Source organism: Somniosus microcephalus, chromosome 1 (genome assembly GCF_052327205.1).
Source record: "Somniosus microcephalus isolate GS21.2 chromosome 1, FLI_Smic_1.0, whole genome shotgun sequence".
Lineage (NCBI taxonomy): Eukaryota > Metazoa > Chordata > Chondrichthyes > Squaliformes > Somniosidae > Somniosus > Somniosus microcephalus.
In genome coordinates this window covers 261,071,706-261,096,283 of record NC_140987.1, presented here as the reverse complement: position 1 = coordinate 261,096,283, position 24,578 = coordinate 261,071,706, and the positions used below count along the sequence as shown (strand labels likewise).

At 42.0% G+C, this 24,578-nt stretch overlaps 1 protein-coding gene across 1 annotated transcript in view; it reads right to left on the bottom strand.

The window, feature by feature from the left end:
• The window catches only part of ecpas (Ecm29 proteasome adaptor and scaffold), a 167,180-nt gene that overhangs the window by 49,916 nt on the left and 92,686 nt on the right, over positions 1-24,578 (bottom strand). Inside the window, 10 exon segments of the mRNA XM_085992949.1 lie at positions 148-265; positions 6,843-6,911; positions 7,463-7,577; positions 8,811-8,865; positions 9,329-9,474; positions 14,114-14,237; positions 16,375-16,476; positions 20,485-20,657; positions 21,721-21,883; positions 23,427-23,646. Of these exon segments, the coding sequence (XP_085849075.1) occupies positions 148-265; positions 6,843-6,911; positions 7,463-7,577; positions 8,811-8,865; positions 9,329-9,474; positions 14,114-14,237; positions 16,375-16,476; positions 20,485-20,657; positions 21,721-21,883; positions 23,427-23,646 (1,285 nt within the window).

Below are 24,578 nucleotides of genomic sequence, written 5' to 3'. Positions count from 1 at the left end.
AGCATCACCATCACATATGCTTGCCGCTAACACAAAACACTGGCAATCCATATATTTAGACCTGGTCAACGGAAGCTTATTCTTTTTGTCGAGCTTCCTTAATTCTTGCTTACGCACATTGCAAACAATTCCTGAAATGTCATTTACCTTTCGAGAGTTCCACATGGCATGGTGATTGGCCAGGTTCATGAACTTGTAAACAAGGTCTGGTTGATTAAGATCGCTGGCAAGACTGCAAAGTTCTTTGTAAGTCGACAGTCCCTGACTGAAGAAGATTTGAAACAAAAGTCAGTTGGTAGGGTGAAGTGACATACCTACAGGCACATGCATTCACTAGTTTTAGCAGAAGGGTTGAACAGAAAAAAATATTCACCACCATATTAGACGGAGTGGACTTGAACAGAGTGCTTTGGTTGGGAATGTGGAAAGAGTGGAAATTTCTTAAGTATTGGCTAAGTAGAAGCTGTAAAAAGTGAAATTTAGTTTAAGATTTTGATTTTAACATAGAACATTAAAAACTGTAGTTAACAGAAGCTGACTGCCAGTGGCAGTTACCGGTCAGTCAGATGTAAGTGCTTGACTTGAATAGGTGCTAATCACCAGGAACAGTGGAGCTGAATCATCACTTGTAAATTGGGTGAGGCTCCAAGTGTATAAAAGTAAAACATTCCCGCAGAGCAGAGCGGGGCTAAACGGAGTGGACTTGAACAGAGTGCTTTGGTTGGGAATTTGAAGAGAGGGAAGGAGTTGCTGCTTTTTGCCTACACTACTTGTAGTGCTCTGTGTTACAGGTAGATATTTAATTGCAGTACCTTTAACTTAATCTAGATCAAATAAGTAGTCAGGAAACTACACTGTAAACTAAGTTACCTAATTACAAATTTAATTAAATAAATCAAGGTCATACAGGGATGGCAGTGCAGGCGGCGTGCCACAACTGCAGCATGTGGGAAGCAGTGTGATCCCGGATAACCACGTTTGCAGTAAGTGCCTGCATCTTGAGGAACTTCAGCTCAGAGTTTTTGAGCTGGAGTCTGAGGTGCAGACATTGCGGGGCTTCAGGGATGGGGAGTGTTACCTGGACACTTTGATCCAGGAGGCAGTCACACCCCTTAGGTTAGGTAGTGGTACAGGTCTGGTTAGTGGTCAGGGACAGGAGGGTGTGACTGCAACTCAGGCAGGTAAGGGGACCCCAGGTGCAGTGCTGGAGGAGCCTCAGCCTTTGCCCTTGTCCAACAGGTATGAGGTTCTTGCTGTCTGTGTGGATGAGGGAAAATCCTGTAGGATGCATGAGCAGGCTGACCATGGCACCATGATGCAGGAAGCCATTCAAGTGGGGGGAGTGAAAGGGAATGTAGTTGTGGTAGGGGACAGTATAGTCAGAGGGATAGATACTGTTCTCTGCAGCGGCAACAGAGAGTTCCGAAGGTTGTGTTGCCTGGGGTTGTGTAGTCAGGGTTAAAGACATCATCTTGGGGCTGGAGAAGGAGGGGGAGGATCCACTTGTCGTGGTCCATGTAGGAACCAACGACATAGGTAGAAATAGGAATGAGGTTCTGCTGAGGGAGTTTGAGGAGCGAGGATCCAAATTAAAAAGCAGAACCTCAAAGGTAATAATCTCTGGATTGTTACCTGAGCCATGTGCAAATTGGCATAGGGACAAACAGATTAGAGGTTTAAATATGTGGCTCAAAGAGTGGTGTGGGAGGAAGGGGTTTTGGTTCATGGGGCACTGGCACCAGTACTGGGGAAAGAGGGAGCTGTTCCATTGGGACAAGCTCCACTTAAACCGGGCTGGGACCAGTGTCCTGGCGAACTGAATTATCTAGGGCAGTAGACAGGGCTTTAAACTAATGAAGGGCGGGTGGGAGGATTCAGGAAAGATTAAATTTAAAAGCAACGAGAGAAATGTCAAGACTCTAGAACAGAGTGGCGTTTTGGGTAAAAATAAGCAGAGTGGATCAGGAAGGGACAGAGAGAGTAACAAAGGTAGTAAGGCATCAGTGACTAAGGTGACATCAGGGAAAAAGAGAAATAAGTCAAAGCTAAAGGCACTATATCTGAATGCGCGAAGCATTCGCAACAAAATAGATGAATTAATAGCGCAGATAGAAATTGATCTAATAGCCATAACAGAGACGTGGTTGCAAAGTGGCCAAGGTTGAAGGGTAGCCCTGATAATAAAGGATAAAGACAGTAGAGAGAAAGGATCTTGGCTCCGAAAATCAAGTAGTAGAATCAGTTTGGGTGGAGCCAAGAAACAGCAAGGGGCAGAAAACATTGGTGGGAGTTGTTTATAGGCCCCCAAACAGTAGTTGTAATGTAGGGCAGAGTATAAATCAGGAAATTAGAAGCGCATGTAACAAGGGTAATACAGTAATCATGGGGGACTTTAAGCTACATACAGACTGGGCAAACCAAATTTGCAGTAATAGTGTAGAGGACGAATTCATGGAATGTATGCAAGATAGTTTTCTAGATCAGTACGTTGAGGAACCAACTAGGGAACAGGCTATTTTAGATCTAGTATTGTGCAACGAGAAAGGGTTAAGGGACTTTAGGGAAGAGTGACCATAATATGATAGAATTTTAGATTGAGTTTGCAAGTGACTTAGTTAAATCCTTAACTTAGGGTCTTAAATCTAAACAAAGCAAACTACGTAAGTATGAGGGGCGAGTTGGCTAAGGTAGATTGGGAAACTACAGTATGACAGTGGATGAGCAATGGCTAGCATTTAAAGAATTAATACATAGTTTACAACAAATATACATTCCTTTAAGGCACAAAAACCCCACAGGAAAAGTGATCTAACCGTGGCTAACAAGAATAGTTAAAGATAGTATTAGATCAAAGGAAGAGGCTTATAATGCTGCCAAAAGGATTGTAAGCCTGAGGATTGGAGGATTTTAGAATTCAGCAAAGGAGGACCAAGAAATTGATAAAGAAAGGGAAAATGGAATGAGAGTAAACTAGCGAGAGACATAAAAACAGACTGTAAAATCTTCTATAGGTATGTAAAAAGGAAAAAATTAGCTATAAATGTGGGTCCCTTACAGGCTGAGACAGGAGAAATTATAATGGGGAATAAGGAAATGGCAGAGAAATTAAACAAATACGTTGTGTCTGTTTTCACGGAAGACGCAAAGAACTTCCTGGAAATAGTGGACAACCAAGGGTCTAGCGAGAAGGAGGAACTGAAAGATATTAGTATTAGTAAAAAAGTAGTACTGGAGAAATTAATGGGACTGAAAGCTGATAATTCCCCATGACCCGATGGCCTACATCCTAGGATTTTGAAAGAATTGGCTATAGAGATAGTGGATGCATTGGTTGTCATTTTCCAAAATTCCATAGATTCTAGAACGGTTCACGCAGATGGGAAGATAGCAAATGTAACCCCATTATTTAAGAAAGGAGGGAGAGAGAAAACGGGGAACTACAGACCGGTTAGCCTGACATCAGTAATAGGGAAAATGCTAGAATCTATTACTAAGGACGTGGTAACAGGGCACTTAGAAAATAATAATAGGATTGGGCAGAGTCAACACAGATTTATGAAAGGGAAATCGTGTTTGACAAATCTGTTGGAGTTTTTTGAGGTTGTAACTAGCAGAATAGATAAGGGGGAACCAGTGGATGTGGTGTATTTGGATTTTCAGAAGGCATTCAATAAGGTGCCACACAAGAGGTTATTAAACAAAATTAGGGCTCATGGGATTCGGGGTAATATACTAGCATGGATTGAGTATTGGTTAACGGACAGAAAACAAAGTAGGAATAAATGGGTCATTTTTGGGTTGGTAGGCTGTAACTCGTGGGGTACTGCAAGGATCAGTGCTTGGGCCTCAGCTATTCACAATCTACATCAATGATTTGGATGAGGGGACCAAATATAATATATCCAAGTTTGCTGATGATACAAAGCTGGGTGGAAATGTAAGTTGTGAGGAGGATGCAAGGAGGCTTCAAGGGGATATAGACAGGCTAAGTGAGTGGGCAAGAACATATAATGTGGAGAAATGTGAAGTTATCCACTTTGGTAGGAAAAATAGAAAAGCAGAGTATTTTTTAAATGGTGAGAGATTGGGAAATGTTGGTGTTCAGAGGGACCTGGGTGTCCTTGTACTCGAATCACTGAACGTTAACATGCAGATACAGCAAGCAATTAGGAAAGCAAATGGTATGTTGGCCTTTATTATAAAAGGATTTGAGTATAAAAGTAAAGACATCTTACTGCAATTATATAGGGCCTTGGTGAGACCACACCTAGAGTATTATGTACCGTTTTGGTCTCCTTACCTAAGGAAGGATATACTTGCCATAGAGGGAGTGCAAAGAAGGTTCACCAGACTGGTTCCTGGGATGGGGAGATTGTCCTATGAGGAGAGATTGAGTGGACTAGGCCTATATTCTCTAGAGTTTAGAAGAATGAGAGGTGATCTCATTGAAACATACAAAATTCTTACAGGGCTTGAAAGGGTAGATGCAGGGAGGATGTTTCTCCTGGCTGGGGAGTCTAGAACCAGGGGTCACAGTCTCAGAATAAGGGGTTGGCCATTTAGGACTGAGATGAGGAGAAATTTCTTCACTCAGAGGGTGATGAATCTTTGGAATTCTCTACCCCAGAGGGCTGTGGAGGCTCAGTCGTTGAGTATATTCAAGACAGAGCTCGATAGACCTTTGAATATTAAGGGAATCAAGGGATATGGGGATAGTGCAGGAAAGTGGAAATGCGGTAGATCAGCCATGATCTTATTGAATGGGGGAGCAGGTTCAAAGGGCCAAATGGCCAGCTCCTGCTCCTATTTCTTATGTTCATATGGAATTGGTGGTGGGAGAGGGAAAGATAATTTGGTGCCTCTCAGAAATACAGTAAAAACACCTTAAGTTATCTTTGAGCTTAAAAAAGTACTTCAGGTGCGAGATAGCTAAAAAAACCTCAAAATGCTGCACTAAATCCTTCTTTCCCATCATCCACTTGTGACCTACATTGGCTCCCTGCCCCCTCAACATGCTGAATTTAAAATCGCTGTATTTAAAACAGTTCATGGCCAATGTTCCCACTAAGATCCGACCGCGCAGTAATCTTAAAGGTCCTGCGCAGGCCGCTCACCGGCTTTTACATTGCAAATACTGTGTACGCGCAGAAATGTAAAGGGCATTAAAAGAAACAGGCCATGCAGAACAAAGCGCAGCTTACAAGGAACATTGTTCATGGCCTAGAAAGAAAGACTTGCATTTATATAGCGCCTTTCACGACCACTGGACGTCTCAAAGCGCTTTACAGCCAATGAAGTACTTTTGAAGTGGAGTCACTGTTGTAATGTGGGAAACGCAGCAGCCAATTTGGGCCAGCAAGGTCCCAGAAACAGCAATGTGATAATGACCAGATAATCTGTTTTTGTTACGTTGATTGAGGGATAAATATTGGCCAGGACACTCCCCTGCTCTTCTTCGAAATAGTGCCATGGGATCTTTTACGTCCATTTGAGAGAGCAGACGGGGCCTGGGTTTAACGTCTCATCTGAAAGACGGTACCTCCGACACTATTTTTACAACTTCCTCCAGCTTTATATCCCCACCTTCACTGCTTACAAGGCTGTACAGACCTTAGCTGGCTCTTTTCCTACCTACTTCTCCCTTTCATATTCTGTGATGCTCTCTTAAGAGTTGCTTTATTCCTCTCTTGACAGCCTGGCTGAGATTAACTTTGTACATCATCCATAACTTTTCACTTCTTGAAATGATTTTATTTACAGCTTATTAAGCCCATAAAATGCTTGGATTAGTAATCCTTACTTTTGAGTCACGATCTCCGTTTTAGTCAGTCCTTTTAATGCGGCTCACTTATCTTCCCTTTTAAGTTCTGACAGTTTCCACCCAAAATGTTAATCTTTCTGCTTTTCTAACTCTGACGGGCCTACTATGCATGCCCACCATTGTTTGTTTGTATTTTAGTTTATTTTTCAAATGTTTCAAGGAGAAAATGTGTGAACTCTATGAGGCATTTTTCCCATTTATACATATTTTCCTTGTTCACCACCCTTTCTTTTTAGTTGATGAGGAATTTTCTCAGTGGGAAAACCTGCCAGAAATAGTTCAGCTAAAATTAGGAAGACAAAATGTATGGGAATCATGGGAACAAACCTGCTTATCTTTACAAACTGGAGAGCTGAACTAGATTTTTTGAAACCAGGGCAATTTGATTAGGCGTATCAGAACCCTCGCCAGGAAATTTGACCAAAGACTTTGGGGGAGAAATACTAAAATAATTGATAAGTGATGCATGCATTGTGGGACAGTTATTTAATGGCTCTGGAAATAATTAAGATTTATATGAAGATGTTTCCACTTGTGAGGGAGTCCAAAACTAAGGGCCATAAATACAAGATAGTCACCAATAAATTCAATAGGGAATTCAGGAGAAACTTCTTTACACAGAGAGTGGTGCGAATGTGGAACTCGCTACCAAATGGAGTGGTTGAGGCAAATAGCATAAATACATTTAAGGGGAAACTAGATAAACAGGGATAAATGAATAGATGGATATGCTGATAGGGTGAGATGCAGTAGGGTGGGAGGAAGCTCATGTGGAGCACAAACACCAGCATGGACCTGTTGGGCCGAATGGCCTGTTTCTGTGCTGCAAATTCTATGGAATATATTTTATGACCAAGAAAAATTAATCCAAATCTGAATTCCGTATGCAAACTTGCTTAACAAAAGTAGTTGTTCTAATGCAACATTATAACAGTAATGCAGAATTTCAGAAATAATTGTTCCATTCAATGCTTCATAAATACCAGAATGTTAGTAAATCATAATTCCTGGTCTTTCTTACCCATCAGGGGTTTTGCCCATTGAGGTTCCTTGAAACAATTCAGTGTCTTCTGACAGATTCTGTTTAATCCTAGAAGAGGAATGATTGTTCAGTGAATGAACACAGGCAACAGCATTGACCAATTATCACAATATATTCAAAATGGATTATATATTCCAAAGTAATTATTTGAAAAAGAACTAAATCCAGAAATCAAGTGTTGTAAAACAGCAGCAATTATGAAAGTGAAACACATTTTGAAACAAGATGCCCAATTCATGAACTGTTCTGTGGTCTGGGATCTATTAATATGACTACATTATTACACTTTCATTCAGAACTCATACTTCCTCATATAACTGCCAATTTGTTATTCACTAATAAACAAAGGATCAAATCTTTGCACATAGCAACATGCTCTCCTTCATAGGGGGAATTTTAAAAGGAAAAATAGCATCAGGAAAGACAAAAGATTATCACTTTGGCAAAACTAATTCATACGGTTAATTCAGTAACTTAAACATTAGATCCTGCTGGCTATGAAGAAGGACTTTTTTTTGTTTAAATCTTGAGCATCAAGCATAGTTACCAGATTATATAGTTAAAAAAAAATTCCTACCAGCTGAAGGATGCACTCTTACCGTTTCCCCGTCATAAGTGTTTCCACAAGTATTGACACTAGCTCCCTTTGATCCTGTTCACTGCCTAGTTCATAGACCAATCCAAGACCTTTAGAAGCTACATCTTGGCTAAGCTCTACGATGTTAACACACAAATAAATCAGCACAAAGCATCAACCTGTTCAACATATGCAGCTATACTTTATTAAATAATTAGTTTACTCAACAGATTCCTATACAGGGAAGGTAGCTTCCCTAGCGCTAACTTCTGAACTGCCAGCTTCCTTCACTGAATGATATTGATTTGGTGCCAATTGTTTTCTGTAATGCCTGGTACAATGACTAAATTCATTCTGGTAACTAAAATACATATGTTGTCCCATAACCATGCTGGCAGTTCCACAGCATTTTAAGATTATTTTTATCCTCATCAGAACATGATGTACTCAGCGTTGCAATTATGTGTGTATAAAATTAACTAAACTGAATATAAAAATGTATTTAAATAAATATTCTATTGATTACTTAAAAAATTGAGTAATTTTAACCACAAATAAATGGATTTCTATTTCCTGTATTATTAAATTTGAGAACTTCATTGCACATTTATGATTTGCAGGTACAGGCAGTCATGCTGCTGGTGAGAAACTTAATCAGTAGCAGACACTTAGAAGGGCACCACACTTTAGGAAGGACGTGGAAGCTTTGGAGAGGGTACAAAGGAGATTTACTAGAATGGTTCCAGGGATGAGGGAATAAAGTGCCGTGGATAGACTGGAGAAGCTGGGATTGTTTTCCTTAGAGCAGAGAAGGCTAAGAGGAGATTTGATAGAGGTGTTTAAAATCAAGAAGGGTTTAGATACAGTAAATAAAGAGAAACTATTTCCAATGGCTGAAAGGTCGATAACTAAAGGGCACAGATTTAAGATGATTGGCAAAAGAACCATAAGCGTCATGTGGAAAAACTTTTTTACGCAACGAGTGGTTAGGATTTGGAATGCACTGCCTGATAGGGTGGTGGATACAGATTCAATAGTAGCCTTCAAAAAGGAATTGGGTAAATACTTGAAGGAGAAAGAATTGCGGGGATATGGGGAACGAGCCGGGGAGTGGGACTAACATGACTGCTCTTCAAAAGAGCCGACGCAGACTCGGTGGGCCGAATGGCCTCTTTCTGTGCTGTACTATTCTGTGATTCTATTTTATGATTGCCTTAAATATAACTCTGATTTTAAGCCATTATGTGCTAGAGTGAAAAGTAGCTTAACTTTTATAATTGAAGCTTTTGCCCTTTTTTAAACCCAGCATTCTTTAACCAGCAGTGAAAGAAATTGCAGTACAGGTAAGATTAAACGTACAGCAAACTTACCATCATTCTCGGATAAAATCGAAATGAATGCACCCTGAATTTCCTTTAAATGAGACTGTAAAGAAAATATTATTACACATGTACGACCCATCAGATTGTTCTGTGTTTTGGAGAAATCCATGATCTAAACTGCAGTACTGTTATAAACTGAATTCCTATACAAAATAACTACTTTGAAATCCCTTACTATTTTAAAAATTAATATCAATGATAAATTAACTTTTTCGTTTTGTCATCTGGAAATATGAGTTCTGCTTAGTAAGATTAATTAAAAGCCTGTTAATGAGTAGATTCTTGAAAAACATTTTAAAAAAGCAAATACAAAGTACATTCTGTCCCATTTCTAATATCTCCATCTTAATTCAAAGGAATGTCTGTACCCGAACTCTATTTTAAAAAGTTTCATTACATTGTGTCCAAAATGTCACAATGTTAATCAGTAGACTATCTCGACAAGTAATCAGTAATTATGGTCACTTCTTAAAATCATCATTGCAAAAATAACTGAAAGCCCTTACCTTGATTTCCTTGTGTTGACTCAGTTTTTTCACCAGCGACAAAAGCCAGATGCAAGAAGCCTGGCGGACATGGGGATTAGGGCTAACAATGTATTTCTTTAGGATTTCACCCAGAACCCATGGAACAACATCATTTACTTTTATGGCTGAGGATAAAAAAAAAGACGTTAAGATTTGTAGGTGAGGTGGTGAGATGTATCCAAACTAGAAGTTGATTTCTGCTCCCAAAAGAGTTCTTATCAATGTAAAAATATAAGTGACAAACTGCTGTTACGAACACTTAGCCAAATGTTGCCAGTGGTTGCAATAATCAATAACGAGCTCCCTTTCCTATTAAAATACCAAATGAAATACTATCTCAAGCGTTACATCACATTTCTCACTGCCATTTTCCAAGTACCATTCCAGTTCTGCACCATCATAAATGTGCTTCCTGCACAACAATCACTGATCTACTCAAAACAGTCCAACTCTGCAGCAGTATTAGTACTAAAACCGACCAGGAATTGGTGCAACAAATATCTGAGTGCACTTTCTTGCTTTAGAAATTAGCCTGTCCATCGATTGATATTATAAATCTTGTGGCGTTGTGATATTGCACTGATTCTAACATTGCTAAACATGACACCACTAAATAATTGGATTGGTTGGAAAACATTCAATCGCCTTTCAGCCACTATGATTATTCAATGCCTTCCCCCTCCAATCCTCCACATTGGGCATTTTACCTACGCTACCTGGCCTCCACTCCTTCACAGGCCTGCTTGGAGTAATCTAACTAGGCTCTGTTCCCTCATAAGCCGACCCAGAACTATCTTCCTCCTTTCCTCCCACGGAGGCATCCAGTTCCCTGGTTCCATGCATCTCTCTTGCCACACTCCTGGCTACAAGTCCTTCTGACCAGGTTGGGGCACAATAGGATGCTATCTTTGTGCCTTCGACTCAGAAACAAGCAATGTTTTTGGCCTCCAAACACAAACAGATCAGCATCACTAAAGTTCCTATCCTTTTCCATTCTGGCCCCAGAGGTGCCCAGGTTTGCTTCCATCCCTACACCAGCTTTAGGTCCCACTGTGCTCCGATCCAACCCCAAATTTGGGCAATAGGGCATCCCCCTGCCTAGAATACAATAACTGTTGGAAGATATTTGAACTGTACATCATATGAAAGAAAAGAAAGACTTGCATTTCTATAGCATGTTTCACAACCTCAGGACGTCCCAAAGCACATTACAGCCAATGAAGTACTTTTGAAGTGTAGTCACTGTTGTAATGTAGGAAACAGCCAATATGCGCATAGCAAGCTCCCACAAACAGCAATGTAATAATGACCAGATTATCAGTTTCTTAATGATGTTGATTGAGGGATAAATATTGGCCAGGACAGCGGGGAGAACTCCCCTGCTCTTCTTCGAAATAGTGCCTTGGGATCTTTTACGTCCACCTGAGAGAGTAGACGGGGCCTCGGTTTAACGTCTCATCCGAAAGATGGCACCTCCCTCAGTACTGCACTGGAATGTCAGCTTAGATTTTTGTGCTCAAGTCTCTGGAGTGGGATTAAACGCACAACCTTCCGGCATGGACTGGTTGGGCTGAATGGCCTGTTTCTGTGCCATATATCTGATATAAAAACCTTCTGACTCAGAGGCGAGAGTGCTACCAACTGAGTCATGGCTGACGAGCAACATATTAGAGAACACACACGTATGTCAATTTTGTATAGAATAGGCAGTTTGTTATCTATGCTGATTGTTGATCTCTTTTCTCAGTTCAACCATTGATGATCTCATGCCAGAACTCAAGTTCACAGATAGTTCTTCAAACAAAATAACTGACAGTTTCCCCTCTCCCAACAGACTCCGCACTTACAACCTTCTCCATTTATTCTCTTCACCCCCCCTCCCGCCCCAGTTTACAGTATGGGGAAAGCAATTGTTTTTGAAAAATATTATACATAGATACATAGATACATAGAAGATAGGAGCAGGAGTAGGCCATTCGGCCCTTCGTGCCTGCTCCGCCATTCGATGAGATCATGGCTGATCCTTTAATTCAGTATCCCGTCCCCGCCTTCTCTCCGTAACCCTTAACCCCTTTTGCCCGTAGAAATATATCTAATTCCCTCTTAAATATATTTAATGAGCTGGCGTACACTGCCCTCTGTGGCAATGAGTTCCACAGGTTCACCACTCTCTGAGTGAAGAAATTCCCCCTCATCTCTGTCCTAAATGGTTTAGCCCTTATCCTTAAATTATGTCCTCTAGTTCTGTTCTCACCCGCCAAGGGAAACATTCCTTCTGCATCCAGTCTGTCTAGACCTGTCAGAATTTTATACACTTCTATGAGGTCCCCTCTCAATCTTCTAAACTCCAGTGTGTACATCCCTAAACTACATAGTCTCTCCTCATAGGTCATTCCCGCCATTCCTGGTATCAGCCTGGTGAATCGCCGCTGCACCCCCTCCATGGCAAGAACATCCTTCCTCAGATGAGGCGACCAAAACTGTACACAGTACTCGAGGTGTGGTCTCACCAGTGCCCTGTACAGCTGCAGCAAGGTATCCCTGTTCCTGTATTCTAACCCTTTTGCTATGAAGGCCAGCATACCGTTTGCCTTCTTGACCGCCTGTTGCACCTGCATGCTCGCCTTCAGCGACTGGTGTACAAGAACACCCAGGTCTCTCTGTACTTCCCCCTCTCCCAATCTATTGCCATTTAAATAATAATTTGCCCTCCCGTTCCTGCACCCAAGGTGGATAACTTCGCACTTGTCCACATTATAGTGCATCTGCCATTTATCCGCCCAATCGCCCAGTCTGTCCAAATCGCTCTGGAGCTTCCTGGTCTCTTCCTCTGAGCCCACCCCCCCTCCTAGTTTAGTGTCGTCTGCAAATTTGGAAATGCTGCATCCGACTCCCTGATCCAGGTCATTAATGTAAATTGTGAACAGCTGGGGGCCCAGGACAGATCCCTGTGGTACCCCACTTGTTACTGCCTGCCATTCAGAAAATGAGCCGTTTATTCCAACTCTCTGTTTTCTATCTGACAGCCAGTTCCCTATCCACGCCAAAACTTTCCCCTTTATCCCATGAGCCTCAATTTTCCATGCTAATCTTTTATGTGGGACCTTATCGAAGGCCTTTTGGAAGTCCAGGTACACCACATCTACTGGCTCTCCCCCATCTATTCTACCAGTTACTCCCTCAAAAAATTCCAATAGATTAGTCAAGCACGATTTACCCTTTGTAAATCCATGTTGACTCTGTCCTATCCTGTCCCCATTTGCTAAGTGCTCCGCTATTTCATCCTTAATGATGGACTCCAGCATTTTGCCCACAACTGATGTAAGGCTTACAGGTCTGTAATTACCTGCTTTTTCCCTACCCCCCTTTTTGAATAGTGGGGTAACGTTAGCTACCCTCCAATCCATCGGCACTGTTCCCGAGTCTAATGAATTCTGAAAAATCATCCTTAGTGCATCCGCTATGTTTGAAATTGCAAGCAGAATAAAATGTTTCTGTATTAACTTCTGTGTTGTGAATACAGGTAGACTATCCTTTATCCGCACTTCCGAAAACTGAAAACCTCTAAAAACCTAAAGTTTTTTCGTGGAGCGTAAGTCGTGCGCACGACATGACCCGAGTGGCGCCAAACATGACAGGAGTGGTCCGGGAGCTCTGCCTTTCCCTGTGAGCAGGGCAGAGGGTCACAGAGTTCCCTCCTGGGTAGGAGATTGCAGGCCGAGCCAGGCAGTGTGAAGGAGGTACCGGGAGAGTGAACCCAACAATACAGCGGCCCGTCCAATAGCTGCAGCAGCCCATCCGAAAGTCTTTTCTTCCCCCCCCCCACCCCGACCTGATTTGCGGGCCAGCTTAGTGTAGGAGTCAGCCAATATCCGGCTTTCCCACAACTGGCGGCGGCAGTCGAGCCCCAGACCCCCGCTAAGTCAAGGAATTCAGATACGGAGCAGGGGGAGACGGAAACCTCGATCTAATGGCAGAAATCAGCAGCCGTTTTGTTAGGTTTTCTTTCTTCCCCTAGGTTTTTCTTTCTTTCCCTAGCATTTTTTTAAACAGTCAGGCTGTGGAAAGAGTCTCTGTAACTTAGCAACAGCTTCAGAGACGCTTCCAAGGCAGGGCCCGAGTGTTTACAAGCTGTTGTCAGATACGGAGATGAAAACCTTCTGAAATCCCAAAAATTCCGAAAACCGAAACACAGCTAGTCCCAAGGTTTTCGGATAAAGGATAGTCTACCTGTACTATAGCTACACTGAGCAATGAAGAACAGTGCAAAGTGACGAATCCTAATGCCCATCAAATCGCTTCACAACTTGAAATAAAATTACATCTATTTGTGAGGTTTGTGTCAGCACGTGGCATTTGTAAAGTTTTTGGCAATTAACTACAAAATGCCAACCATTCAGTACTCTCCAAATTGTGGTGCTCGACAGAATTAATTAAACCGTGGATTACACTCGCCACTGTTTTCTGACAAGATTAGGTGTGCATTTGCATGAAATGTTTAAGATTATAGTAGGAATCAGATGCAGTGTTTGTATTACTTCTAGGCAAAATCTCTAGCACACTTCAAACTTCGCAAAGCAGTTCATTTCAAATTCTTCTCTTACAAAATCATCTCTGAGTGAACACTCCATTATCACCACTAAGGTTCATTATCATTTCCTCTGGCTGTTAAATTACAGGAACTCGCTGCAAAAAGATTATATTTGAGTCTGCTTGTTACCTTAACCGTAACAGGTTAAAACACGCACGCCGCTTGCAACTTACCAACTGGAGGGATGTATTCCTCCTCAGCAACCATCCATAGATCGCGAGCTGCCAGTGAACTCATTCCTATCGCAGCACTGGTGATTGCTTCTCCAACTGTGAACTGCAGCTCTATTTGTTTTGCCTGGGAAAAATTTTTAATTTCGATCCATTACACGTGTTTGATTTCTGGGGATAACTGGAAACCCATGGTATTCGAGGTTGCCAGCGTTATTTTTTCTTTAGAGCTCAGCAACAGCAATTCTCCCCGTTGGGCCAAAATCAGCTGATGCCACAACAGCTGATCAACATGCAACTCTACAGCTTCCCCACACACCTGCGACAGATGCCATCCTCTGGATCAGCCACAAACCTGGCTGTAGAGGGTAAGCACTAAAGGTTTAAACTCACCTCCAGTGATCCTTTTGGCAGCTCTGAAGTGCTAATTTCAGCACAGCTGTGAAACTAAGAAAGAAAGACTTGCATTTCTTTAGCACCTTTCATGACCTCAGGACATCTCAAAGCACATTAGAGTACTTTTGATATGTAGTCACTGTTGTAATGCAGGAAACGCGGCAGCCAATTTGCGCACAGCAAGGTCCCATAAACAGCTACGACCTGGCAGACAAGTGTGATAATGACTGGATAATCTGTTTTAGTTGAGGGATAAATATTGACCAGGACACCAGGGATAACTCCCCATTCTCCTCTGCAAAATAGTGCCATGGAATCTTTTACGTCTATTTGAGGGCAGACAGGACCGCAGTTTAACGTCTCTCGATCCCTCCACTGTCTCTAAATTGTCTGACTGTTTGTCCGACATGGATGAGCAGAAATTTCCTCCAACTAAATATTGGGAAGACTGAAGCCATTGTCTTTGGTCCTCGCCACAAACTCCGTTCTCTAGCCACCGACTCCTTCCCTCTCTCCCTAGCATCTGTTTGAGGCTGAACCAGACTGTTGGCAACCTTGGTGTCATATTTGACCCTGAAATGAGCTTCCGACCACATATCTGTGTCATAACTAAGACCGCCTACTTCCACCTCCGTAACATCGCCTGACTCCAACCCTGCCTCAGCTCATCTGCTGCTGAAACCCTCATCCATGCCTTTGTTAACTCTAGATTTAACTATTCCAACGCACGCCTGGCTGGCCTCCCACGTTCTATCCTACATAAACTTGAAGTAATCCAAAACTCTGCTGCCCGTGTCCTAACTCACACCAAGTCCCGTTCACCCATTACCCCTGTGCTCGCTGACCTACATTGGCTCCCGGTTAAGCAACGCCTCGATTTTAAAATTCCCATCCTTGTTTTCAAATCCCTCCATGGCATCGGCCCTCCCTATCTCTGTAATCTCCTTCAGCCCCACCCCACCCCGAGATATCTGCGCTCCTCTAATTCTGGCCTCTTGAGCATCCATGATTATAATCGTTCAACCATTGGTGGCCGTGCCTTCAGCTGCGTAGGCCCTAAGCTCTGGAATTCCCTCCCTAAACCTCTCCGGCTCTCTATCTTTCCTCCTTTAAGACGCTCCTTAAAACCCATCTCTTTGACCAAGCTTTTGGTCATCTGCCCGAATATCTCATGTGTCTTGGTGTCAATTTTTGTTTTTTTAACGCTCCCGAAGCTCTTTGGGACGTTTTACTATGTTAAAGGCACTATATAAATACAAGTTGTTGTTGTTATCTCATCCAAAAGACAGCGCCTCTGAAAGCAGAACTCCCTCAGTACTGCACTGGAGTGATAGCCTAGATTTTGTGCTCAAGTCTCTGCAGTGGGGCTTGAACCCACAACCTTCTGACTCAAAGGCGAAAGTGCTACCCACAGTGCCATGGCTGACACAATACAGGCTGTGCCTGTTTAAACATGCACCTGGCAGGCAGTTGTATACTGATTCAGTGAGGCATAGCTGTGTGGGAAGGTGAACTGGCTGCTGGAGGTATTTTTTCTCTTACTGCTCACCACCTCCTTGGGAGGGGCAATAAATGCTGGCCTTGCCAGCGGCACCCACATCCCAAGAATTTTTTTAAATCCTGGAACTCACTACCTAACAGCACTGTGAGAGTACCTTCACCACACGGACTGCAGTGTTCAAGAAGGTGGCTCACCACCACCATCTCTAGAGCAACTAGGAATGGACAATAAATGCTGGCTTTGCCAGCGACGCCCACATCCCGAGAATGAATACAAACAAAACAAAACAAAAATCACAATCATATTGTATGGTACAGTTATGAGCATTGAATATTGCTTTTCATTGTCTGTTAAGTACAATATTTACCTCTACTGAGTTCATCAATCCTTGTAGGAGTTTCTTTTGATGAGGAAAATCACCATCTCCAACAGGCAAATAACCCAGTGTCTGCACTGCTCGCTCCTTCATCTACAGAAACAGAACAGAACTACATTTCATAATTGCATGGTGGGTTTTATTTAATAACTAGATTTGATTAATGTAAGGATTAACAGCTGGGGATAATATTTTCCACTTCCCATCTAGTAACCGTGAAGCACACCCGAGAAAGAAAATAGGAAACTCTTGGAGCAAATGGTGGTTTATCCAGTGCTTTGCTGTAATTTAAAAAGCCACATGGTTTATGAATTTGAAAATAACATTGGAAGATGGTTCTGAAGATTAAGGAGGGGATGAAAAGACCCAAGTTTTTTCAGTATTGCCTCATAACTCAGACTTCTGTCACTAGGGATCGGCCTCATAGCTCTTATCTGCATGGCCTCCAGTGCTTGAATGTCTCCCTTGTGCATCAGTTTTGAGTTGAAGTAATAACCTTTCATGTAGAACTTTGTTAAATGTCTTTTTGCAAATGTAGGTATATTATATCACAGGACTTTGCACAGTCTGCTTGGGATGTCACGTCCTCAATGAAGTGGCAGAGCTTGATCGAACAGGGATCATCCACTTTTGAATCCATGCTGGCTGCTGTTCATCACTGTACAGATCATCAAGTTTTATTTCAGATAGTCAATTCCATTATTTTATATGGAATGGAAGTGAGTAATGGACACCACACTGGTCCATTTCCAATCTACTGGTAGCTCCCCAAGTCCGGTGACTGCATCATAACGATTATCTATGCCTTACACGTCTCTTTCAATATTCAGGGTTAAATACCATATACAGGAGACTTTGGTTTATCTGGAGGTTGTATGTCCAGAAACCTCGATCTACCGGCAGAAATCAGGAGCCGTTTTGTTAGGTTTTTTTTCTTCGAGGTTTTTTTTCTTCTCGTGGCTTTTTTTTCAACAGTCAGGCTCTGGAAAGTCTCTCTGAAGCTGTTGCTAAGCTTCCAAGGTACGGGCCGACTGTTTAGAAGCTGTTGCTAAGCAACAGTGTTTGTTGTCAGATACGGAGATGAAAACCTCCGTATGCTTCAACATTAACGCTGGTATGTCCGGCAATTTTGATAGATTGGCAACAGCTCGGTCCCGTCGGTGCCGGATGTAGTGTATGTACCTTTAAGAGCCCCGGTGTACTGTAATACCGGTAGTGACCACTCGGGTATATAAGCCTGTATAGTGTCTTGTATCTTTTAGTTCACCTCCAGACTTTGTTCAGTAAACACCTGTTAAACCAACTCCTGCATTCCGTGTCTCCATTAATACACGGATACAACACCGGATATCACAAAGTTTCCTGTATCCCCAGTGATGTGTTCATTTTGAGCCCTTTTAGCCCAAGACTTCCATCTCTTTTATATCAGTCATTGATTTTATTTGTCTTACCTTGTGAATACTTGGAGGAAGCATTTATTCAAAATATTTACTATTTTGTGCTCATCCTCAGTTTCAAGCCTGTTTGCATCTTTTAATGACTTTTCTTGTGTTATGTTTAGTAGCTGCTGCTATGCTTTTTTCTAGGTCATTCATTGCCCCTCTGACGCCTTTAACATGCTTCTGCATTATTTTGTATTCATCCCAGTGAGCCTCTGCCTCTTTCTCCCACCAGGATTTGTACAGATTGATTTTCCTCTTTAAATCACTTTCAAGCTATTAATTAATTTAAGGTCACATTTGTTTAATCGGAGCTTGTTGGCTTTTGGTATATATTTATCCTGCATGCTCAGCACCATCCTTTAAAGATACAGGGGTAGAAATTGGTCTCGGGTAGTGGTGCAAAACGGGCGGTATCGGATCGGCCGCCCGTTACACACAGTGCCCGATATTCCAGTCCATTGCAGTCAATAGAATTAAATATCAGGCGCTGTGTATAACGGGCGGCCGATCCGATACCGCCCGTTTTGCACCACTGCCCGAGGCCAATTTCTACCCCTACAGACTAGTAAAATAAAGTAGGCACGTATCAAGGGAAAAGTTTGCGTATTTATTATTTTGACGTTATAACAGGAAATAGCTAATACTGTGAAATGGTACTCTGTTCATTTACTTATTCCATGAAAAATAAACCAGTTTATTGGTTTACAGTTGGACTCACCTCACCATAGTGCTCATCAGTCCACTTTCTGAAAGGTTGGAGAAATGCACGTGGGGAGCATGTGCGAGATCACGGTATCCAGTATATGCAATGAGGGGGGCTTACTATTACAGCCCCAGGCCATGCCATCATATAACTAGATATTGGACAGTGAAGGTATACTCCTGAGTTTAAGGGATGTAGGGTCTACTTACGGGAAAGACTGGTGGCATTGACCTGAAATTTGTATCAGCAATAATTGAAACGGAAAATATATCTGTTAAATATTTCCAGTTAGTTGGGTTTTAAATAAACCAGGTTAAACTATTCTCTTAACTAACCTACATATAGAGGTCACATTACATACCCTTGTGCATATGTAAGCACACAATGGTTTTATTAGAAGATATAAAATAGGGAAATATTACTGACTTTGTACTTATGTATGTAATTGAACTGAGAACTGATAGGGTGGTGGAAACAGTTTCAATTGTAGCTTTCAAAAGGGAATTGGATACTTGAAGGAGAAAAAAATTGCAGGAATATGGGGAAAGAGTGGGACTAACTGGATTGCTCTTCGAAAGATCCGTCGCAGACTCGATGGGCCTCCTTCTGTGCTGTACTATTCTATGATTCAAAGAGTTAGTGCAGCCAGCTGAACAATTTCAATTATTATCGTTACTTGGTGGACTAGCTAGTTTATACTATATAGTTTTACATAATGTTAAATCTCACCCTTAATTATTACAAGTAAATGTCAACATTGAATCCAAAATGTGCCAATTCCTTATTAAAAACCTTGCCCTTGAAAGTGTGCTGTTGCATATTAACATACAAACACTTAACATGTTTTGTATAAATTCCTATCTAAAGAGGCATTAACCATGGGTTAACACTTCATTTAATATAGCAGAGTAGCAGACAATGGCATTTAATACATACACATTAAGTGCTAATATGCTGAGATACAAACAATGACGGACAGGTAAAGACCATCTGGTCAATCGAGCCTGTCCCACAATTGCGATACCTTGTGTAATTTTAAGGCCTTGGTGTCTTCGCAAAACAAGCTTATAAAAACTAGTTTAAAAGTGTCCCTTTCCACAACTATTCCCATTGTTAAGAGAAGCTGCATCTTCAAAAGCTAGTTAGTGGGCAATCATATTCTGCTAGGCATCATTCCTGAAAGTAGCAGTCTGTAAGAGTGGTAATGTTGAACTAGAGGCAACACACGGGGAGCACTGAAGGCACATCAAAATCTAAGGGAATTGGTAAATACAGAGAAGACTACAATATTACTTAAAGTTTTAAAAAGCAAGAAAGACTTGCATTTATATAGCGCATTTCACGACCACCGGATGTCCCAAAGTGCTTTACAGCCAATTAAGTATTTTTTTTTCCGTGTAGTCACTGTTGTAATGTACAAAATGCGGCAGCCAATTTGCGCACAGCAAGCTCCCACAAACAGCAATGTGATAATGACCAGATAATCTGTTTCAGTTATGTTGATTGAGGGATAAATATTGGCCAGGATACTGAGGACAACTCCCCTACTCTTCTTCGAATAGTGCCTTGGGATCTTTTACGCCCACTTGAGAGCAGGTGGGGCCTCGGTTTAACATCTCATCCGAAAGACAGCACTCTCTCAGTACTGCACTGGAGTGTCAGCCTAGATTTTTGTGCTCAAGTCTCTGGAGTGGGACTGTGAACCCACAACCTTCTGACTCAGAGGTGAGGGTGCTATCCACTGAACTACAGCTGACACAAACTTACTTAAACGTTACAAAGTAAAATTCAATACAATTTTATGCTAAGGACTAAAGATCAATACATGTGGGTATTTAATATTTTGAAGTTCGATACATCAAGTTTGTGCAATTTATAGAAGTGAATGCTTGAGTATTCCTTCTTTAAAGGAAAAAAATGCAAATAAAAACTTCTGGTATAAAGATTAACCCTCACCTTGTTACTCTCCTTGCTTGAGGGGATTTTAGCCAGTAAGCTCTCCACTATGTGCAGTTTGCTGAATCCAGGGCCTTCATTTATGATGGGTAAAGCACCATTCCTCCCAATTTCACCAACAGCTACACAAGCAGCCATGGCCAGAGAAGGGGATGCATCATCTAAAAATGAAGCTGAAATATTTTTGTTTAAAACATGCGTACACATATACACACACATTATATCACAAACATATTTTAGCAATGACATTCCATACTTAAAAGGGAAGGAAAAAACTATCAATCTAAAAACATGGCAATAAATACCTGCATCACTATTTTTTTTTAAATCGCTAATTTCTTGCCATTTTTTGTAGAAAATTATGATTTTGGGTCTCCTTTATCAGGCGCTTCTGCATGTGTCCTGCAGCAGCTGCATTCACTGCAACACAGCTGGCACTTTAGAGCAGCCTAGAGGACAATTTGCAGTCACGCATTCTGCAAAAAACACACTTATTGACAGGGTACTTTGCACATTGACTTGCATCATAAATTTGTTCTTCAAACAATTCAATGCTCGCTGTAAAGCTCAAAACTGGGGTCTGCTGATATGCCTAGTAATTAATGTAAGTGTGGCTGGGGTAAAGGCCAGGAGGTTACACAGTCCGTGGGTCCATGCTGCATGCAGGACTCCAAACTGAGACAGATCTCTCACCAATGTTAAAAGCGGTTGCAGAGGCCTGGTCGGCATGCTACGGTCTCGTAGCCACCACCATAGGACTAAAAGCATGAAAAGTGGGGGAATGCTCTGGAAGGAGTGAGAGTGAGGGCTCCTACCATTGATCACCATATCTGGGCACTTCATCCATGGTGAATCCTCCTTTGGTTTTTCTGGTCAAGAAGGCTCACTTTGCATTGTGCCCATCAGGCAGGGTTTCAAATGGCAATCTCCAAAATTGTAGGCTGAGCGTATGTCTTTTCGAACTATTCAGGGAAAGTGCCCACCTATACTGCCAAACAACGCCACGCTTAAGAACTTTTCTAAAAGGCTGGTGGAAACCCAAACATCCTCACTCTTACAAAAATATTTTAACAAAAAAAAACCCGGCATAAATGGAAGTTTTCCTGATGGAGCTAAAAGACACATTTGGAGGTAGGAAAATTCACAAGTAGAAAAACTGCTTAATAGTTAGATCAGGTGCACGCACAAAAAAACAAAAAAAAAACACAATGCAGAGTTATATTTCAAGTTAATTACTAATTGTTTCTGTGGTTGACTGGATTAGCTGGTCTTCCAGTGGCTCTTCAGTATCCGACTGTTCCATATCTTGGATATCTAAACTTGCTTTCTTCTTTTTGGCCAGGTACCGTCCTATCATATATCCTAAAGCCAACACCGCTCCATGCTGTGTTTCAGGGGTCTATAAATAGAATGCAAAAATTACAAGAAAGGTTTGTTACTCTACTTCCCTTATTTTGTTACACATGATTACATGTAAAATCAAGGTATGGCTGAGTACACTGAACACAGCAAGGCTATGGACCCCGACACCATCCCAGCAGTAGTGCTCCAGAACTAGCTGCACCCCTAGCAAAGCTGTTCCTGTACAGTTACAACAATGGCACCTACCCAACAAAGTGGAAAATTGCCCAGGTATATTGTGTCCACAAAAAGCAGGATAAATCCAACCCAGCCAACTACTTACCCATCAACCTACTCCCAATCATCAGCAAAGTGATGGAAGAAGTCAACAGTGCTATCAAGCGGCACTTACTCACCAATAACCTTCTGTGATGCTCAGTTTGGGTTCCACCAGGACCACAGCTCCAGACCTTATTAGAGCCTTGGATCAAACATGGACACAGGACCTGAATTCCACTGGCAATTCTTCAGATAATAAAGCAGTCCATGCCCACATGCAGCAAGACCTGGACAACATCCAAGCTTGGGCTGATAAGCGGTAAGTAACATTCGTGTCACGCAAGTGCCAGGCAATGACCACCTCTAACAAGAGAGAGCCTAAGCACCTCCCCATGATATTCAATAACATTATTATTGCTGAGTCCCCCACCATCAACATCCTGGGGTCGCCATTCACCAGAGATTCAATTGGACCAGTCATAAATGCCGTGGCTACTGAAGCAGGTCAGAAGCTGCATATTCTGCTGTGAGTGGCTCAGCCCCAGACTCTGCAATGGATCTCCACCACCTCTAAAGTACAAGTCAGGAGTGTGATGGAATACTCTCCACTTGCCAGGATTAGTGCAGCTACAACACTCAAGTTCAACACCATCCAGGACAAAGCAGACTGCTTGATTGGCACCCACCCACTAGCTTAAATATCCACTCCCACCACCACACCATGGCTGCAACGTGTACTACCTACAGGGTGCAGTACAGTAACTCGCAAAAACTTCTTTGGCATCACCTCTCAAACCTGCGACCTCCACCACCTAGAAGGACAAGGGCAGCAGGTGTATGGGAACACCACCACCTCCAAGTTCCCTTCCAAGTCACACACCACCCTGACGTGGACATGTCACTGTTCCTTCATTGCCACTGCGTCAAAATCCTGGAAAACTCTACCTAGCAGCACTGTGGGAGCACATTCACCACACGGACTGCAGCAATTCAAGAAGGCAGCCCACCACTACCGTCTCAAGGACAACTGGGGACTGGCCTTGCCAGTGACACCCACATCCCAAAGAATTATTCTTAAAAAATTAATGATTCCATGAATTGAAAAAACTTAAGGTCACGGTCAATGCAATTCTGTAATTGGTCCCTGGGAGGCAATAAGGATATGACGTCACCATTTGGATTTGTCTACCCTTCCTCTCAGCTGGGGAGTGGTGTGCGGCCTGAAGAGACTTAAAGGAGGAAAGAGGGAGGATAGTAGTACAAGGCAATCGGCAATAATCAGCAACAGTAATGACGTTTAACTAATTAAAATGAATACTTACACTGTCTTTAGTGCTCTTAATGAGATTCTGAACCGCCAAGTGCAGGTCATTCCCAGACATAGTGGACAGCACCACTGCATAAAGCTGTGCTGCCAGCTCACGCATCTCATCTTTGTTTGTGTTCATAAGGCCCTTTTAAAAAGGAGGGGGTAGAAACATTTATCAAATATATTTCTTATTTAAAGAAAAGTTTATTCAAGATTTTTTTCCAGGAGGAAAACTTTGAAGGCAATTTTTTTTTAAATGTCCAAAAATCAAACCAATGCTCAAGATGGTCAGGAAACAACTTTGGAAAAATACACCGTCAATTTTGTTTCTGAATGAAAATTTTCACTGGAGAAAGATTACATTTTGTTTTCACACAAAATCAATGATCTTACATTCAAGAGTTTCTAGAGATTGACAGCAGATTAAATGTTATATTAGCCAAATAAACAATGGCTGTAATTTGCAGTCAGCGGCGAAGCAAAGGCGTTCGCTGCTGGCCCCGAAGTAAGCTACCCACAAAGATTTCACAAGCTCAGTGGCGAGAAGTTCTGCTTTTCCAACGTGCAACTGAAATCAGCGTAAGTTAACGGGGAATCCCTAACGCGAGTTGCTGTGACATCAACAAGCTGTCTAAGCAGCCAGTCACAATGCAGAATTCTCACAAACCGAGAACCAGGATGTGTGCAAGCTCCTTGGATTCTAACTTTTTAAAAAAGTTAGAAAGCAAAACAAAGATTGGGGCTCGCACATGGGGAAAAGGTAAATTTGAAAGAGAAAGATGAAAAAACTTCCAAAATTTTTTTTAATTTTTTTTTTAAAGTTTCTTAAAAATTTAAATTATTAAAATGGAGAAATTTGGAATGCCACCAAATTACAATGAGTTTTTCAGGGCCATAACCTCTATTTAGCAGTCAATATGCTGTTACAATCCCAGTTACACCTAATCCAAAAGGTCAAACTTTTAATGGGGGTATTACTGCGATATTACGGCGGAAGAGCCAAAGCTTTTGTCAGTTTCCCCTGATTTGACAGATTACACTGATTGCCGGGTTTGGGGGGGGGGGGGGGGGGTGGGGGGGGATCCACAGCGCAGCCAGTGTTGGAGAAGTGAATGACTGACCGCAACTTCAGGATTTCCACGTTAGGATGCGCATGCAGTCAGTT